The following is a 16,327-nucleotide window of genomic DNA, read 5'->3' on the forward strand; positions in this document are numbered from 1 at the left end:
TAATAGAATGTGGATCTCAAAAGAAAAAAAGAATCTGGATCTCAAAGTCATGTATTGATAACATTTCTGAATGATTAATAGAATGTGGATCTCAAAAGAAAAAAAGAATCTGGGGTCATATATTGATAACATTTAATATTCTCCTAGATTGGCAACATCAGTTTACATTAGCAAGATTCTAATATAATACATTTGAATTTGATACAATAGAGTTTTAATGCTGTGTTAAAATTCTTCACCTTTCTGAAGACATGGAAAATCTTAATTAAACCCAAGAGTAAAACTAATCTGTTCTCACTAGAGATGTGTAAAAGTATTTGAAATGTAATTTTAAGGTAGCTTTTTCACTATGGTGACATTACACTTTGAAGAAGAAATCAAGTTATTAAAGAAGTATACTATAGACATTTGTTTACATATTCAAAAATATTTTTAAACATTGGAATTATACCTGCGTGCCCCCAAATAACCTACAAAAACTCATTAACAGAGACTTTAGAAAAACCAAGTAATCAGGAATAATATATGACAGTACATTTATTAAGCTGCAGACAGATTTTATTCTTGCATATTCTAGTTCATAAGATTAGTATAGACAGAGAGGAAGAAGAAAAACAGTCTTAAAGAACAACAAATTATAACCCAAGTTTCATATCTACTTACCAATCGCTAACCCATCACTGAAGTTGTGGATGCCATCCCCCATGATTACCATCCAAGCTATATTCGCTATTCCTGTTTCTTTCAGATCTGATCCAGAATGACAAGGACCATGTGAATGATGAGAATGTTTATGGTGCCACTGATGATTATGTTTCCTCAGCACAGTTTTACTCTCTTCATGGTGGTTATGTGCAGTAGCATGGAGATCATGCTCATGAATGGTATGTAATCCATCACTGTGAGAATGGTCCATGATTTTCTCTTCTTCTACACAAAGATAATTTTTAGGAGGGGATTCCTGTTGGCCTTCTAAATCTGTCAGTTCAGTGTCATTAAGTCGATCTTCAGAAACAACCGAGTCATCAGTTCCTATATTTATAGCAAAGGATATGCTTTATCAACAAGTAAATGCATACACATTTGCTAATTTAATCCAGGCAGAATAGCAGTATAATGAACATTTCTTAAGTTACTATCTCTTAAAACTCATATTAATATATATCCCTCAAATTAATTACAAGTGGTTCCAAGGAGCAATGTTTTTGAACACTAATCGAAATAAATAAATGAACACACACATACACACATGAAATAAACTGAGGCTTCTGGGGAACTAAAAGATACTTCAAATGAGGAAAATGGGAGGATCGACAGCAGGCAAAGTAAAGAGAAAAGCTGAAAAGCATGAAGATGTCATGAAACTTAAGAAGTACATCATGAAACTGTTGATGAAAATCAAAGGGAAGAAAATTACTGTAGCATTTATAGGACAAGAAAATGAAACTTACAACTTTTTCAGAGAAAAAAGAAACCTTAGCGTTTACCCACTGTAACCTTCTTCATATCATGAGAAAACAAAGGCACATAAAATTTAAATAACTTGACCAAGATTATACAGTTAGCTGATGGCACAGTTCTTTCCATTCCTTAATGCTACACCTATATTACAATGCTACTTAGAGATCACTGCTAGAACAAAGCTCAGAATCCATGTAAGTGATAATACTATTTAAATTTTTTTAAAAATTGCAATTGGCCTCGAATAGTTTATCAAAGAAATTTTCCAAAGCAATTTATTGTATGACAAATATCTTAATACTTCCCAAATTGTATTTTGAGGTAGGTTTTTACAGTCTGAGTCTAGACTGCCCTTTTCTGCAGAAAATCACTGGTATACTCGAGACATAACGATTCAAACAGAGGGAAAATTAAGTTAAAGAAACATTTCCATGTTTCCCTGAAAACTGTAAGCTATCTCATTACATCTATTAGGCAACAGAATAGATGAATGGGGAGAGATTTTAAGTACAGAGACAAGATAAAATCAGGCTGTTATTTTTGCCATATAGTAACATATGAAGGACATAGGGATTTTGCACTAACAAGAAATAAAATTAACACTATTCCAGTTCTTAGAAAGCCTTTTTCCTTTGTTGCATTATTTTTTGGTAAAGAAGAAATGCAAAATGTTCCTTGTCAGATAACAGAATGAACTGGCCCTCTATTCTAACAATAAATAAGCCTGAAATTAACAAAAACACTAACAGATAAAATTACAATTAAGACACTCAAATTTAAGGAAATACAAGTTAGAAACTAATATTAGGGAAGCCACAAAGACAAGAAATTTCCAACAACACAGGCACAACTTAGAAGCAGTATTTCAATTTTTATGTTTTAAAAGTTTCTCTCTTTAGTCAGAACTGTTGTCTACCGGCAAGAGGCTTGAGCTGAAGCCAGTCAGCATCTGGGGTATTATTTAACTTATGGTCTGAAAGCTTCCTTCCAATAGTTGATTCTTCTGTGCTCTGCTTCATAAACCATTTCTGCTTTCCCTAAAAAAATACATATATATATATATGATATTAGTAACAAATCTGCAGGCCACAATTAGCAAAAATATTCACTTTTTAACACCAATGGGGACAACTGTTGTTAACGATACACATAAATTATTTAGACAAGGAGTGAGAAATTTTTTTAGACATCAAAAGATCTAAGCAGATAAAAAACCCAACTAAATATGTATAATTCTTTTCTGAACAGTCACTAAAAGGTTTAATTCATTTGCTTTTTAAAATTAAGAATACAGTACACAGTACTAGATTATCATATATAACAACTCAAATGAAATATATGTTAACACCTCTCTTAATTAACAGGGTAAGGAAACAGAAAGTTCTAACAAAAGGTTATTCTTTTCAATTTCATTCTGTGCTTAAAGCAAGCTTACACTTCCCTGAATGTGATGTAATGGAAGAGTCAAACTTGAATTAGAATCCCAAATTTGCAGCAAACATCTATGAGACGGGCCAGTTTGTGAAATTTATTGAACATAAGGATACTTGTCCATAAAGTGAAAATGATAGATTCTTATGACTTAAATAAGACATTATTAAAATAACTGATCACAGTAACTGATGCTTAGTTGCTTTTCATGAAAGACACATTTTCTTTCTTATCACATCTTAACCAGAGATGAACATAATTTAATAAACAATAATTTCTGTGCTTCATTGTTTAGGTTTGAATTTTTCTCATTTCTTAAGTCTGGCTTTTTTTTGCTTTCTTATATCAATGTAACTCTATCTCTTAACAACTCTTTTAACTTCTAACAAATTTCTGTTTCTGTGTGAATTTAAGAAAACAAATAATGAAGTATTCCATAATCTGTGTATAAAGTTAAAGCCAGTATACTCTGGGAAATGCTTACTAACTGGCATGATATTTTCTTGTTGATTTTGCTTAGTCTGTGAACTATGCTTCAGATGTTTAAATCTTCCAACTGCTCTAAATGTAAGCTTATTATGGCTCATTAGAGGGTGTGGCAGATAAGTCTCCAAAGATGACCATCATCAGTTCTGTCCCTCCCTGAATGAACACAGTGCTCTATTCCCTCCCCTGAATTCTGCCAGCCTTTGGATGCTATGTTAGTCTTTAGCAGGTCTGGCAGCTTTTGCTTTTGCTCAGGGATACCAGGCACAATTCTATAAAGAAGCTTAGTTTGGACTCTGAGAGAGGTCATGTACAGGAGCACCAAGATGCAGACATGGACTGAAGCATTCTCAGACCTTCCAACACGGCCTGAACACTGCCCAACCCAGCCGAGTGGCCAGCTGAACATGAATACGGTACAGTGAGTGATTCTAGCTAACGCCATATGAAACAGTAAATCCACCCAGCTGCATTGTGCCTAATATCCTGACACAGAAAATTGTGAAAAATAATAAATTATTGTTGTAAGCCAATAAGTTTTGGGTTGTTTTGTTTTGTAGTAATAGACAATAGAAAATGTAGAAATTTAAAATATTATAAAGAAAATAATAATATAGTGATATCCTAATGAGAATAAACAGTAGTCATGAATTAAAGGAGTGGGAAGGGAAGGTAGAAGAAGGAGCCAACAATAAAATGGAAAAAAGTCTATGTAAAGGGTATAAAAATTAAGGAAAATTTCAATACCAGCTGAGATTTTGCTTAATTGCTTTGGTTCTGATTGTCTACTTTCCTGAAAACTTTGCAAACCATTACCCTTAAGACCCCGAAAGCTTGCTGAAACCCAGACTGTCAAATGTCTATTTCGTTCAAGTACCACAAAACCCCTTTCTTCATCAAAGCCATAGCTTTTTTCATCTTAGGTAATTTATTGGCTTTATGTATCATCATAAAGGAGATGTACTGATTTATATGGCCATATTCCTTTCAAGGTTTCTGCTTCCCACAATTTCAAATTTATAAAACAGCAGCAATATTTTAAGGGTTCTGTTTTCCACCCATTTGCGGTACAAAAAAGAACCCTGCAAAAAAGGGAAGACTCCATCATTTACCTAGCAAAAAATGTGCCTAACTTTGCCTGTAAATTTAGAATCAAACCAAGATTAATTTATTAAAAAAACAGAAAACTTGTTTCCTTTAAACTATTCCTTGAAGGACTACATTTTACACTTATTTGTAAACTACACAGCCATGTTTTGTACATACTGAATACTTAGTATTTGCTGCCTTAATATGTTATTAAGTACACATGACTTAAAGAAATTTAGGGCTGCAAAGTAATTCCAAAACTTCTTTAGGTGTTTTGCAATATATAATTTATTATGTTTTAAATCAGGTACTATACTTACAGCACTGGACTCTTAAATACTTTTCTTTCTTACATCAAATTAACTATCAAGTTGATTCTCTCATCGAAGTAATTCTATTAATCACCGACTCTTCCCCATTCCTTATGCTATGACCCTAGTTCAAGCCCTCCTTTTCTTTATCCTAAATTATTCTAAGCAGTAATCTCCTTAGCAAACTCTTGTTTCCCTGCAGCGCCCCCCTGCTTTGGGATCTATTCCACCATATTCTACTCTTCATTCATCCATCAAAATTCATTACTTCAGGTTCTGCATGACCCTTCAAAAACTGCTGGGGAGCAGATGTGGCTCAAGTGGTTGAGCCCCTGCCTCCCACATGGGAGGTCCCAGGTTTGGTTCCCTGTACCTCCTGAAAAAATAAAAACAAATAATAAGCAAAAGAAACAAAACAGAAAAACAACTCAGAAAAGCTGATGTGGCTTATTGATTGAAGGCCTGGTTCAATGGCCCTAGGTACCTCAAAAAACAAAAGAACAACAACAACAAAACAATTGCTATTAATTCTCTTTCACTTTTCTCTAAATTGAATCTTCCTAATTTCCTTTACCATTCCTCAGATAATACTTCACTGGGCTCACCATCTCAATTACCCCTTCTATGAAGGCAATAAAATATGGTGTCTTAATTAAATTTTGGTAACTAAAATTAAATACACTTTTCCAAATATGAATGAAAGTACAGACCAGAAGTATTATTTCTAATGCTGTAGGTAACTTCTGGAAATCATGGGCAATAAGACATAGTCACATCTTTTAAAAATATATATATATACATACACACACACACACACATATATAAATTTAAAAAGACACAGACACACACCTAATATGTGACTGAAAAAGAACTATAATCAGTGCCCATGATCCAACTTCACAGCTCTGTTCCAAATCATATTTTGTCTCAAAGGGACACATATAAAACATATATATATACAAATAAAATAAATACATAAAAATAGCATAAATTTGTATCTTAAAAGTAGACTGTATATCAAGATGGTGGAGTGAGAAGCTCCAGGGCTCCATTCCCTGGACAACCAGCAAAACCTGGCAGAAATACCTTTATCAAAGCTCCAAAAAAAAAAAAAAAAAAAAAAAAAAATTAAAGGACTGCAATAACAGGGTGAGTGCTGAATCAAGAAAAAGGCAACTTGAAACACTCAGATACCCTGGTACCCTAAAGTTCAAGGCAGAACAGGCCCACATTTCCAGTGCAGGTCCCTGGTCCTAGTTCCACAGGGAGCAGGGCAAACCTTATGTACATACTAGGGGCATGTATGTGGGCCACTCTGTCTCATGGTAACCTGAAGGACTTAACCAGGATATTCATCACAGGCTCCCCATCCCAGATGGGATGTAGATGGGAAACTTGCATGTAGAAGGCAGCTTGAAGAGCTCTCCTATAGAACATGGTAAAAGAAGAGTAAATCACAGCTGCGTGGGGCAAGGTTTGCTGGCTGTGGGACATAGAGTACATGACTGGGACAGTGAGGAAATGCTGTTTCCTGGGGAAGAGGGGACATTAGAACCTGTGTAAATGGGGGATTCCATAGGACCATGTGCGTATGCCCAGGACAAGAAGCATGCACAGGAAAGTCTAGAATGATAACATTACACTTTTGCCTCAAGCTATTCTATAAACTGACTGTATGGCTAAGCTCTGAAGAGGAATATTTGCTAAGGCCAATCTGCAAAGACTTGGAAAGGTGTTTTCTTCCCCCCCCCCCTTTTTTTTTAAATTTGTTATCTCCTGGCATTCAAAGAAAGCTCTGTCCTAATACTAGCTGTGTACAGATTAAGGAACAGTTGCCTCAGAGGTTAAATTCTAGCAATCACACATTAAAATATCAAAATGTCTGGGTTTCAGTAAAAGGTTACGAAACAAAGAAATAAGAAGTGATAGCCCATACAAAGAAGATGATTAAGGCATTAGAAACCATCATTGAGGACAACTAGACCTGGGATAGGACATACTAGACAAAGACTTTTAAAAGTGGTCTTAAATATGCTCAAAGGGCTATTGGAAAATGTTGGCGAAGAACTAAAGGACATTACAAAAACAACAGGTGAACACAAAGAAAATATCAATGAAGTGACAGAAATTATGAAAACAACCCAATTGTGGCTGACAGTACCAAAAATGTAAAATTCCCTAGAGGGATTCAACAACAGACTGGAGCTGGCAGAAGAGTCAGTGAAATTGAAGATAAGAAACAATTGAAGTCATTCAATCAGAGGAGCAGAAAGTAAAAAGAATAAAGAAAAGTGAACAGGGTCTGAGGTACCTGTGGAATACCATCAAGTGTAACAATGTATGTACTGTATAAGTCTCAGAAGAAGAGAGAGAAAGGGGCAGAGAGAATACTTGAAAAACATATGGCTGAAAACTTGCCCAATTAGCAAAAGACATGAATATACATCTAAGATACTCAGCACTCAACAGGACTTGAAACAAGATAAACCCAAATAGACCCACATTGCAAAATATTATAATCAACCTGTCAACCTGGCAAGTGCCAAAGATAAAGGAGTGGGATGACATATTTAAAGCACTGAAAGGAAAAAAATTTCCAACCAAGTACAATTTATCTGGCTGTTTTGCTTTCAAAAATGAGGGACAGATTAAAACATTCCCAAACAAACAGAAGCTGAGGGACTTTATCACTAGAGCAGCACTAGGAGAAATGCTAAAGGGAGGTCTGCATGTTGAAAGGAAAGGACACTCAACAAAAGATGAAACCACATTAAGAAATAAAGATGTCCAGTAAAGGTAATGACATGGGTAAATACCAATGCTACAGTATTTTTGGTTTGACTCCAATTTTTACTTTCTACAGGACCTAAAAGGCAAATGCATAAAATATAATGAGAAATCAATTGTTATGGACTCATAATGTATATACATGTAGTTTGTGACAAGGTGGGGGGACAGAGGAATAGGAAGATAGATTTTATACATTATTGAAGTTAATTTGGTATCAAACCAAATGAGACTGTTATAGATTAAGGATGATAAAGTTAAGCCTTACAGTATTTACAAAGAAAATATTGGTGAATATGCAACATAGACAAAGTAGAGTACAGGTTCTTGGAGGCAATAGGAATGGGGAGCTAAGGCATAATAGATGTAAGGTTTCTGTTTGGGGTGATGAGTAAGTTCTAGTAACAGATGGTGGTGAGGGTACCACGACAATGATATGTGATTAACCCCACTGAATGGTATGCTTGTGAGTGGTTGAGATGGTAAAGTTTACGTTGTATATATGTTTCCACAATTTAAAAAAAAAGAGCAACTAAAAAGTCAATGACAATTAGGGGTAATGTGTGATCCTGGATAGGATCTAATGGAGGAGAAAAGGCTCAAAAAGACATTGGAAAAATTGGAACACAAACTATAAGCTTCATATCATTGTTAAAGTTCTTAAACTTGGTAACTGCACTTAAGGTGGTTACATAAATGAATATCCTTGTTCTTGGGAAATTTACATGGAATAATTAAGTGTTCCAGGAGCATGCTATATCCAATCTACTCTCAAATGTTCAGAAAATAAATTAATAGAGACAGACAAAGAGGTAGGTAGGTAGGTAGGTGGATGGGTGGGTAGAAAGATGGGTTAGTAGATGGATAGAATGATACAGCAAATGTGGCAAAATCTTAGATTGGTCAGCCAAACTGGAGGAATGAGGGTTATTCTTTGTATGAAGTTTGTATTATTTTTCAACTGCCTTGCAGATTTGAAAATTAAAAGTTTGAAGAAAAAAAAGCATTAGACTGTATGTATTATGAGCATGACTATCCGGAGTTCCTAAGAGGTGGGGGTAATTTGGAGTTACTAACACAATGTAAGAATTTTTGTTTCTCTTTTTTTTTTAAATAGCAGCCTTGAACTCACTTTCTTAAGGGAAAATTTCTTTTAAGCATTTGCCTTATTCTAAATGTAACAAGAAACACAGACAATGGCATGACATTTAGGATATTTAACCAATAGTCTAAGCACCATCTCCTAAGTAATTTGATACTCCTGAGAAGACTCATCATGTCCTTCATTTGATTATATTCTCTAACAGAAAACTCCCTTAATCTGACTTCTTATCTCTAAGTACTTCTACCACAAGGCATTGCTAATTTTTTTTAAAAGTGTGAAAAAGTTTTCACTAAGATATTGAAATGAAAGTTGTTTATAATTAAAAACATTTCCTAGGAAGATTGATGAGATTTGCTTCTGTTTATACATTTTTACCTTTTTGTAATAGGCATAAATTGGCCAGTATTTTTTTTCAACTATTTAAGTCACGTAGGTAAGATGCAACACAAATTAACTGAAACTGGGAGGATCAGATCTGATTATAAATGTCAGCATAAATTCAATAACATAAAATGACAAAGATCAAAGGAAAGATTACCTGTTAAAAGACAGATTTAATATACAATACCACAATTAAGAAAAGCAAATAGCCAGAAAAAAATGGCTCTTGCTTTGAGTTTTACATTTCAGAAAATGAAATTAAGAATTAAAAATACTTACTCTTTGTTGTTTATAGTGTTTATACATTCTCAGGCAGTGTTCAATGATAAATAGCAAATAAATGCCTCCAAGAGCAACAAGTCCTTTTAATACAGCATCATGTTCTTCCAAAAACTTCTTTGATTCATGTCCATGAGAATGTCCATGCCCATGTCCATGTGCATGTTGATGACTGTGATCATGCCCACCCTGAGACTATTAGAGAATATGAAAAAAAGCTTAAGTAAGTAACCAAATGCTATTTCAAAACAGATTATAATTTCCTAAAAGACACAGGGAATACGCCTTTCAAGACCCTAGATATTATCTTATTTAAAGGTAAGTATTCTTCCATTCAATATGCCTTACTCAGTGACCTAGAAAGTACAATATTCCATGGTAGCTCTAAACAAAGACCACAAACTCAAATGAATACAAAGGTAAGATACATATTATAGAGAAAGAATTAAGCCAGCAGTAAGACAATAGGGAATAGTAAGGCTTTTGTAAATTGGAATGAATGTAACCAAACTAAATGCCTAACGTTGAGTAAAAATAAACAAAACACACAAACATTAATTCACCAGTAGGTCGCCATTTATAACTCCCTGTAATCTCTTTCTTAAACTGATTTTATCTTTATAAGATTTTTCTAAATTACTTCAAGGTAATGAGCTGCTACCTCTAAATATACTGTGGAACATCAGCAAGAATGTATACTTAAATGTGTGTGTAATTTTCTGCATTTTAAAGTTTTAACAAAAATAAATGCATTCATGAATAAAGTTTTTTTTTTACACTATGAAACTTAAAAGTTTCATAATGCTAACTTTAGTGAACTTAAAAGTTAGGGAACTGGGAAGCAGATGTGGCTCAACTGATAAGAGTGTCTGGCTACCATATGGAGGGCTCAGGCTTTGATCCCCAGGGCCTCCTGACCTGTGTGGTAAACTGGCCCATTAGCAGTACTGCCTCGCACAACAAGTGCCATTCCACACAGGAGCGCTCCTGCATAGGGGTGCCCCATGCACAAGGAGTGCACCCACAAGGAGAGCCGCCCCATGTGAAAAAAGCGCAGCCTGCCCAGGAATGGCACCCCACACACGGAGAGTTGACGCAGCAAGATGATGCAACAACAACAAAAAAAGAGACGCAGTTTCCCAGTGCTGCCGGAAAATGCAAGAGGATGCAGAAGAACACAAAGCGAATGGACACAGACAGCAGACAACATGGGGGAAGGGGAGAGAAATAAATAAAATAAATCTTTAAAAAAAAAAAAAAAGTTAGGGAACTAAACATAAATATTTTCCTTCCTTATGAGTTTAGCATTCTTTCCCCATTTGCTAGTGGTCAACAGAAGTAGTTTCTAAACCTCCCAAAGATCATAAGACCAGAGAGGTAAGAGCTATGTTTAATCCTGCTTAAGAAAAAAATAAGTCAGTCAACTGGCACTTAAACACTGTTCTCACTTCAATTCCTCTAATCGGACCTATATCTGAAAGAGAAACATGGTACTAAGAGTATGGGCTTGTGATCATATCATTAGAAATATCCCCAAGGGGAAGAAAACGAGTTTGATTCTAGGAGAAAACTTGGGGAAATATCCATGTGTAAACAGCTAAAAGCCTAAAATATTTTAACAATGTCCGCCTCCTCCTGATGAGTTGAAAATGCCATAGCACAGTGGCTACGATAGACACAATCATTACAAAACCACTTATAAATTTCTTCTGAAGTCTTTCTTGATATACCACACAGATAAAAAATAAATCACTTATTGACTTTTTTTCTGTATATTCTTTCTTTGTGTGTGCGACAACATTACCATTTTAAACATGTTCAGGTGTACAACTGAGGGGCATTAGTTACTTTTACAATATCATGCTATCATCTTCTATCACTAAACCTTTTTCATCATCCCAAACAGAAATCCATTAAGCAATAATTCCCCATTCCCCTGTCCTCCCAGTCCTGGTAACCTCTCATCCACTTTCTATCTCTATTAAATTGTTTATTAAAGATAATTCATAAGTAAATCATCTAATATTTGTCCTTTTATGTCTGGTTTATTTCACTAAGATGGTGTTTAAGGTTCATCCATGTTGTAGCATGTTTTAGAACTTCATTCTAATGATCCCTTTTAGTTTAAATATTCATACTTTTAACTTTTTTAAAGATTAAAAAAAGATTTCTTACGTGGGGAAGTAGATGAAGAAGAGCATCTCCACTCATTGTTCCTACAGCTAGTGCAACAAGGAATGTGAGAAGGAATTTGAAGCATCCTTGGTTAATGATAGGAACCAAGATCACGCCTAGCAAGGAAAGCAGGCTAATAACAGTGATAGAAATGATACCACAAATCCATGCTGTAGGAAAAAAGTTAATAGTCAATATTAGTATTACCATATAGATTTAAAAGTTTCAAAGAACAATAAATAAAAGACAAATGAGTCATGGAAGAAAGGTATGTCTTCTCCCACTATGCTTTTTAAGAAACCTTCTTTTACAGCACTGCTGTGTTTAAAACAAAACAAAACAAAACAAAATCCCCATGACATATAAACAACTTGAGCATTTGAAAAAACAATCAAGAGACTCAGACGAAATTAAAAATTTTACCTTTGGTGGCTTACCATATTAGTAACAGTAACTCAAAATGACTTAAGGCTATGTTTCATTCTTATTATTTAGAGTGTAAATAAATTTCTCCCAATGTCTAAAGGTATAGACACAGCAATAACATAGTCTATTTAAAAGAATATAATTATAAAACTCTCCTGTGTGCATTACAGGAAGTCAATATCCAATGCATTGCAATCTGTGTATATCTTTCTAATATGCAGTTTAAGAAGCTTAACATAAGTACCCAAAATGGGAATATAGTCACATAAGGAGGTAATAAAAAGCCATGTCATCAGTAGCCTGTGTTTCTTTTTTCTTTTTACAAAAAATAATTTATTCCTGTTTTCCTTGATCTTTCCTCTTTTCAATCTAGTTCCAACCTCTTTTCTCTAGTTTCGCTTTCTGTACAATCTACCACTTTTTATCTTGCTACATAATTATGACTGGCTCAGAACACAAGAAATATTTTCAAATACAACATGAGAATCATATAGGTGTGGTGGAGACAAGTCTGAGCATATTTCTTTATCTAGGCATTCATAATCAAGTAAGAAACCAGAAATAAATGCCAGTGGTTGGAAGATAGACCACTTTAATTTAGAATATAGAGATTACTTTCTATAAGTGGCCTAAAATTAAATACAAGTGTTATTAGTTTTTAAAATTCTGCTCATTTTAATATCTACAGAAAATTTCCCTGAATCAATTTTATAAAGGTTTTTAGCTAAAATCCTATTTTTCTATCAAATCTGGTATAACTATAAATCTTCTGAAAGATTATATATAGTCTCATTTTCCTTGATGAAAATGTTCAGTTATCCTAATGGACAAATGCATTTTTCATGAAGGAAAATGTACAGAGAGTTAAGGAAATGAAACTGACCCACTAGATGCTGAATTTTACCAATAGAATTGTATTTATCCAGTGGATATAGTCACAGTATCCAATAACAACACAATAGCTAATTTCCTATTAATTCATGAGCTCATATAATTATAACTTTAGGTCATCTGTTAGTAACAGAAGCTCTATCAGCAGATAATCATGAAATAAATATGGGGAAGCTAATGGGGCAAACAAGGTCCAAACACAAGCAAATGTAGAGAATGAGGATCTAGTCATTACACTTGGATTCAATGGCTCCATCCTTGCAAGGATTTGGGGACAAGGAAGAAGCAGGTCCAGAGAAGCCAGAGTCAGAGACAGAGCCATTAAAAAGGCAAGATCATGGTTACTGGAACCAAAGGATAAGGGAAAGATTCCCCAAAGGTTGAGACTAAAAGGTACCCCCCTAAAAAGGGATAGGTACTTATAACTCAACTCAACTCAACTAAATAGTTGAAGTTATTAACAAAAACATTAACCTGAAGATAAAATATCTGTCTCAGAAAGGAAGACCCAACTCTCCCTTTCCAAATAAATTTTTCTTTAGTTTGGCAAAAATCCAATCAAAAGCAATTTATTGCAAAAGCAATCAACCCATAAGCAACTTTGATTAAGAACTTTAAAAATGTACTAAGCTACTTGGAAAAGCTAGTAATTCATAGTATTCCAAGATATTCTATAGGAGAAAAAAAAATCTTACTGCTCATAATGTAAGTATATGTGGAAAGGGATCATCAGAACTACAGATAAGACCCAAAATATAGAACAGAGTAAAAAATTAGGATTTTTCAACACTTTTAGAAATTTTTATTAATCAGAACTATTTTGGCCAAAAATGTACCAGAATTAGTCACAAAATAACCCAGTAAAAGTTTATGTTTTGTTTTGTTTTTTGTAAAGAAACTTCACATAACCAGACTAAGGTGCTAAAATCTGCTGGACAAATCTTGTTACTCTGATTTATTCTAAAATGGAAAACATATATTTGTCCATTTCTGGATTTGCCTATAGAGTCATTTGCGATAGAAATTATATTTCTCAATATGGAGAGAGATTGTCATTAATGATGCAGTACAGATCTGCGATGACTAACAACTTATACAAATATAATTTAACAAGCTACTGAAATATTAGCATTAGAAGTTTATTCTAAATTTTGATCTTTTTACATTATGAAATTTAAGGCCATATTAAAATTACATACATATACTTATAAGCATATTTATAAAATTCTACTCATTAAGAGTTGACAGGAGAATGTGATTCAATTCCCTAATCTTAAAAATGAACATTATTCTAAGTATTATTCTAAACATTATTCTAAATATTATTTCCCCTCTAAAATTCTCTTAATATTAACTTCAGGTTAAGGGTGATCCAAATGTGAAGAGTCCAAGAAAGATTCTACATACCCATAAACATCTTGCAATTAAGATAATTCACAATCTCAAATGGCTTTTGGTCAGCTAGCCAAAAATCAAGTCACTAAATGATAAGCTAACTAAAATCTAATTCAGTGAAATCAATTTACCAATATGTTAATGGTGAGCTAAGTATACTATAAATGAAGACTAAACATGTGCAGAATGATACACATGAAACTAGCCAAGTGCTTACACAGATACTTGGGGGAGGGTCTGTGTTTGAAAAGGTATATAAGCTCATGTGTGCACACATGGGTATATTTTACAAATACGGCATACTCCCAGCCACAATTTCCTAGGTGTCAGCTGTGGGAACTACATTCCTTTCTTAAACACATGAGGAAGCAAATGTATGAACTAAGAGAAGAAATGCTTTGAAAGAGATAAGCCCCCTTTATGGTTAGAAAATCTTTGGCATTTAATATGTTACAACTCAAATTAAGAAAGTACAAGAAAATATCATAATCCCAGAGAGGAGGAGAAAGCCTTGCATAAGTAATTAAGGTCACAGCATTGCCCAACTAGGGAACACCATTCTCACAATATTTTTCAAAGAGTTCCATTTATGTGGAATCCAACAGGAATGTACCCCCTGGACGTTTCAAGTTTAGAAAGCCGACCCTCCAAAATGAGAGGAGACATATATGCACATATACACATTTTTTAAAAACAACAGATATATTTCTTGTTTATTGGTTATATGGTAAAATCAACGTCAATAAATTGGTTGTTGAACAACACAAAATGTCAAGAATCAGAAAAAAATGTGGCTGTTTAAAGATCAAAATTAAACAATCTGCATAAAACTGTGAATATCTTATTTAACTCTTTAAAAGAGTTTTCTCTTTCCTTCAACTATGAAGGAACTATGAAGAACACACCTTGCTATATTAAAATATTTTGAAGGCTACCTGGAAAAGATTTTTAATTGATTAAAATAAATAACTAAATTCTAAGACTTAAAAGGATCCTATACCTTTCAAAAGCATTTTCTTTTTGGTATATAAAACAAAGAGGGGGAAACAGATGTGGCTCAGGCAACTGGGCTCCCGTCTTCCATATGGGAGGTCCAGGGTTCAAGTCTCGGGGCAAGTGAAGGCAAGCTGGCCCACATGGCAAGCTGACCCGAGCAGAGAGCTGGCCCATGCAGAGTGCTGGCGCAGCAAGATGAAACAGCAAGAGGAGACACAGAGAAGAAACAAGAAGAGATGCAGCAGACCAGGGAGCTGAGGTGGCAAAAGAGACTGAATGCCTCTCTCCCACTCTGGAACGTCCCAGGATTGGTTCCCAGTGCCCCTTAGCAGACATAGAAGAGCACATAACGAATGGACACAGAAAGCAGACAGCAAGCACAAAAACAATGGGGGGGGGGGGGGATAAATTAAAAAAAAAAAAAAAAGAGGGCACAATTGGGACTATTATAATACAGTTTACTCCTTTTTGTAGACATTGCTTTGATTGACAGTGTAGGAAATTATAAAAATATTTTCAAACATGCCACTTACTCTGCACCTTTATAAAGATGTTTTTTGTTAATTCCTTGCTCACTAGTGGCAATTCAAATTGGCAACATACTAGCTAATACCAACAGTGACAGCAAGGAATTAAGAAGACTTTAATTATCTACATCAGCATTTCCCAAACTGCTCATTCAGTTCTGTGAGATGTTAATAGGTGGTATTCTAAAGGGGGAGGGAGGGGAGAGTTTAATCAAACAAGTTTTGGTAATGTGCTAAAAAGGTTCCTTTATTTAATGAACAGTGTCAATCTCTGAAAGAAGAATACAATATGCAGCATTTCTCCAATTTATTGGATCACAGAACCTATCAGTATATCTCAATGAGCCAGTATCTTGCAGAACACAATTGGATATTTATAATTGGCACCAATGTCCTTCTATTTTACAGATTTGCATATTGTGGCACAGAGATGTCAAGTGTTAACTACCTAGTTAAAATGGTAAAGTCAAAACTAAACCCAAAATATTCTAACCCTTAATCCTCTTAGTCCTTCACTAAATTATAGTATTTTCAGAGAAACCTTGACCAAGTGATTTATTTATTATTTATGTAATTACCTCATAGAG

The 16,327-nt window shown here is 34.3% G+C and overlaps 1 protein-coding gene across 37 annotated transcripts in view; it reads right to left on the bottom strand.

Annotated features, from left to right (window-relative positions):
* The window catches only part of SLC39A10 (solute carrier family 39 member 10), a 170,299-nt gene that overhangs the window by 28,047 nt on the left and 125,925 nt on the right, over positions 1 to 16,327 (bottom strand). For all 37 annotated transcript variants that reach the window (XM_058300464.2, XM_058300460.1, XM_058300458.1 and 34 more), the window contains 4 exons: positions 11,506 to 11,675; positions 9,331 to 9,525; positions 2,378 to 2,498; positions 664 to 1,032 (listed from right to left, as the gene is read on the bottom strand). In XM_058300464.2, the coding sequence (XP_058156447.1) occupies positions 664 to 1,032; positions 2,378 to 2,498; positions 9,331 to 9,525; positions 11,506 to 11,675 (855 nt within the window). The remainder of the gene's footprint in view (positions 1 to 663; positions 1,033 to 2,377; positions 2,499 to 9,330; positions 9,526 to 11,505; positions 11,676 to 16,327) is intronic.

Source organism: Dasypus novemcinctus, chromosome 7 (assembly GCF_030445035.2).
Source record: "Dasypus novemcinctus isolate mDasNov1 chromosome 7, mDasNov1.1.hap2, whole genome shotgun sequence".
NCBI classification, from domain to species: Eukaryota; Metazoa; Chordata; class Mammalia; order Cingulata; family Dasypodidae; genus Dasypus; species Dasypus novemcinctus.